This window comes from Tupaia chinensis, unplaced genomic scaffold (genome assembly GCF_000334495.1).
Source record: "Tupaia chinensis unplaced genomic scaffold, TupChi_1.0 Scaffold000330_1, whole genome shotgun sequence".
Taxonomy (NCBI): domain Eukaryota; kingdom Metazoa; phylum Chordata; class Mammalia; order Scandentia; family Tupaiidae; genus Tupaia; species Tupaia belangeri.
The window spans coordinates 2235610-2239522 of NW_006159824.1; the positions used below are offsets into that span (position 1 = coordinate 2235610).

Below are 3913 nucleotides of genomic sequence, written 5' to 3' on the forward strand. Positions count from 1 at the left end.
CGATCGGGGTCCACCTATGGGGGAGTCCAGCGAGATAGCCATTACACCAACTGCTGGTCCCCATGCCCAAAATCCTGAGAGTAGAATAAGGAGAAGGAATTGCGGCTTGGCCATTGCCCCTGGAGGGTGATTTTTTGCTTTCTTTCTGTCTCTCCAGTGAGTGCACACATCCTGTTGCAAAAATCTCTCTTAAAAAACAATATTTATTTTATTCATTTTTAAAAATAATTATTTATTTTTATTAATACCATTTGTTATTATTAGTTTTCAATTTGACTAGACAGAGACACAGAGAGAGAGAAAGGAAAAGCGAGAAACCAAGCTGCCAGGTCCAGAACTCAAACCACGGTCAGCCATGTGGGAATCCAGCTCCTTTAACCACCATGCCACCTGCCAGCCCCTGTTATTATTATTATTTTTTTTTTTGAGAGGTTTTTGCTATAGGGCGCATGTACTCGCCAGAAAGACAGAGAGAGACAGAAAGCGAGAAATCTTGGCCACGCCACAATCCCTTCGCCATTCTTCTCTTGAGATCTTGGGCACGCACACACACACGCCCAGCGTGAGTTTTAAGCCACCGGGTCCGGGACTCGAACCACGGTTGACTACATGGTAGTCCAGCGATATGGCCATTATGCCAACTGCTGTTCCCTCTATTATTATTTTTTGACGTTTGCTATAGGGTACGTGTGCTCACCAGAAAGAGACAGGTAGAGAAAGTGAGAAAGCAAGCCAGTATGTCCAGCACTTGAACTGTGGTCGGCCACGTGGGAGTCCAGCAACATAAATGCTATGCCATCTGCTGGTCCCTCGTTTTCATTTTTGTATAGCTCATGCCGGCAAATCATTCTGGCAAGTCCCACTTTGATATATCTGATACCCTCTGGCCTCTCTACTCATGCCTGATCTTTGATTCTCCTGTCACCTCTGACCCACGACTGCCCTTCGGTCTTCACTCTCCAGAGCTTTCTGACTTCTGACCTCCTTGGCTTGGCCTCCCCCAGGTTTGTGAACGGGGCAGGTTACTTTGCTGCTGTGGCAGATGCCATCCTGCGAGCTCAAGAGGAGATTTTCATCACGGACTGGTGGTGAGTGGGGGAAGGTTCAGGCAGGAAGGGGCACGATGGGGCCTGAGGCGGGTCAGCGTGCCTGTCAGAGGAGGGAGTAGGAAGGGAGGAGGGGCTGGTCGTCTGGGGCTAGCTGACCCCTCACCCCCACTTTGGATCCCAGGTTAAGTCCCGAGGTTTATCTGAAGCGTCCTGCCCACTCAGACGACTGGAGACTGGACATTATGCTCAAGAGGAAGGCGGTGAGGAGAGTTGTCCGGCTCCAAGGGCCAGCTGGTGGGAGTGCCTGGGGCAGAGGCTGACAAGAAAGGGAATCTGAGGTTTCAGCGGGGGAGACGTGCCCATCTTGGCTCTGTGTCTGTCAAACATCATCTCCTCTGGCTCCCCATTCCCTAAGGAGAACTGATAACCTCCCTCTGCCACTCCCCGCCCCATGGCATAGACTCCTCTCCCATTACCCACAGTGCTTTGCTGTGTTCCTGGGGCGTCCGTGTCTGGTACTGGTACCAGTACAAGGCTCAGTGCCGGCCACACAAGGGCACCTGTGGGTGTTGATGGATGGGAGGAAGGACGTGTGGATGAGGTAGGGGTGAGGTGGGTAAGTGGTGCAGACAGTGGAAAGGGAGGTGTACAGGAGGTCAGCACTTGGAAGAGTGGAGGGACTGGAGGGTGGGCGAGCAGCTGGAGGGATAAGGCAGTTGGCAAGAGGATGAACAAACCACTGGGAAGATGGGTGGATAGATAATGAAGGAGAAGCGGGTAGCTGTGTGGATGGATGAGTGGGTGAGCAGATAAATGGCAGTCTGTTTGCAGCAAACATCAAAGCAGGGTATACGTGGCAGAGCATCTGGGGTCTCCGGCTGGGTGGAGGGATGCGCAGGAATCCTGAGCATGGGCAGGGCTTGGGAGGATGGAAAGGGGCCACTCAGAGAGGCACTAGGACCTGATAGCCCCCCTCACCACAGGAACAGGGTGTCCGCGTGTCTGTACTGCTGTTTAAAGAAGTGGAACTGGCCTTGGGCATCAACAGTGGGTACAGCAAGAGGGCTCTGATGCTGCTGCACCCCAACATCAAGGTGACTCTCGGGCCACAGGGTCCCCTCTTGCATGACACTGCTCCTCCCCCAACACTCCCCCTCCGAGGTCCCATCCTCCCACCTTCCCACTCTCCCTCCCAGCACCTCTGTCTCCTCTCACCAAAATCCACCCTCATGAACTCTTCTATACTTCCTCCAGGTGATGCGCCACCCAGACCAGGTGACGCTGTGGGCCCATCATGAAAAGCTCTTGGTAGTAGACCAAGTAGTGGCCTTCTTGGGGGGCCTGGACCTTGCCTATGGCCGTTGGGATGACCTGCACTATCGACTGACTGACCTTGGAAACTCCTCTGAATCGACCTCCTCACAGGTAGTTCCTTTGAGTCTTTCCTGAGCTCCCCCCAAACTCAGGTAACCTAAATGCACCCCTCTTCTGAGTGCCAGCCTTCCTCTCCTGGACATTCAAGGCTCTCCACACCCTGGGGAGTGCTTCAGCCTTGCTGAGACCTCAAGAATCCTTTTTAAAAATACTATAAGGGTGGGTTGGCAAGTAGCACGGTGCTTAAGGTTCTAGACTCTCACATGGCCGACCACTGTCTGAGTTCCAGACTGGGCGGCTTGAAAATCATGTCAAGTGCATGTGCATGCGTGCCCCAAATTCTAGGCGAGTGGAGGAAAAGGGATTGTGGTGTGGCCATCCTCCCTGAGGAATGATTTCTCACTTTCCCTCTCTCTGTTTCTCTCTGTGTTTGTGAGTGCACTTCCCCATGGGAAAAAATCTAAAAAAAAAAAAAAAAAAAAAAAAAAAGCGTACTGTAAGATAGTTCCCTCCTCACTCCTCTATGGATATCAAATGCGGCCGAGGTTGGGGGGAGACGGGAATAGAACTCTCTCTGTTTCATTCTTGCTCTCTATGTCTCTCTCACACTTTTCAGTGCTCCTATGTTCTCTTTGGCCCCGGCTCTGAATGGCCCATGACCTCTCCTTGCCCCTGGCTTGTGCATGTTCCCCCCACAGTCTCCGACTCCGTGCCCAGACCCTCCAGCCACCCCAGACCTCTCTCACAACCAGTTCTTCTGGCTGGGCAAGGACTATAGCAACCTTATCACCAAGGACTGGGTGCAGCTGGACCGACCTTTTGAAGGTGAGCCTCCCTCCTACAGTGTCTGAGCTGGGAGCAGGGGCAGGGGTTGGGGCTGGGACTGAGAATGAGGTGAGGCGGGTCAAGGACAGTGCAGGTGTCCCTCTGGTAGGCTCTGCCTTCTCCCTCCCCAAAGGAGCCCCAAGAGACCTGCCTTGATCTTACTCTTGACTGTCCTGGGACCCTCAGATTTCATCGACAGAGAGACCACACCCCGGATGCCATGGCGGGACATCGGGGTGGTTGTCCACGGCCCATCTGCCCGGGACCTTGCTCGGCATTTCATCCAGCGCTGGAACTTCACCAAGGTGCTCGCCCCCGCCAGTGAGTGTGGGGACGAGCCACCTCTTGCAGGCTTGCCTTCTCTTGCTGACTGCCATCCCTCCGCTTCAGACTACCAAGGCCAAGTACAAGACACCCACATATCCCTACCTGCTGCCCAAGTCCACCAGCACTGCAAACCAGCTCCCCTTCACGCTCCCAGGGGGGCAGTGCGCCACCGTGCAGGTGAGGCTCCGGCTTCAGCCAGCCCTCTCCTTCCCTTCCCTGCAGGCCACTCCCCCAGGCCACTCTTCCTGGTTTGCGGGTCCCCCAGACTCCTCTCCTGGGGTTGGGAACCGCATCATGACCTGTCTCCCTAGGTCTTGCGGTCAGTGGATCGCTGGACC

At 54.2% G+C, this 3913-nt stretch overlaps 1 protein-coding gene across 1 annotated transcript in view; it reads left to right on the top strand.

The window, feature by feature from the left end:
• The window catches only part of PLD2 (phospholipase D2), a gene marked incomplete in the record, with an annotated part of 13505 nt that overhangs the window by 4125 nt on the left and 5467 nt on the right, over positions 1-3913 (top strand). The window contains 8 exon segments of the mRNA XM_027773182.1: positions 1005-1088; positions 1231-1309; positions 2033-2143; positions 2304-2474; positions 3122-3248; positions 3435-3553; positions 3639-3752; positions 3887-3910. Of these exon segments, the coding sequence (XP_027628983.1) occupies positions 1005-1088; positions 1231-1309; positions 2033-2143; positions 2304-2474; positions 3122-3248; positions 3435-3553; positions 3639-3752; positions 3887-3910 (829 nt within the window).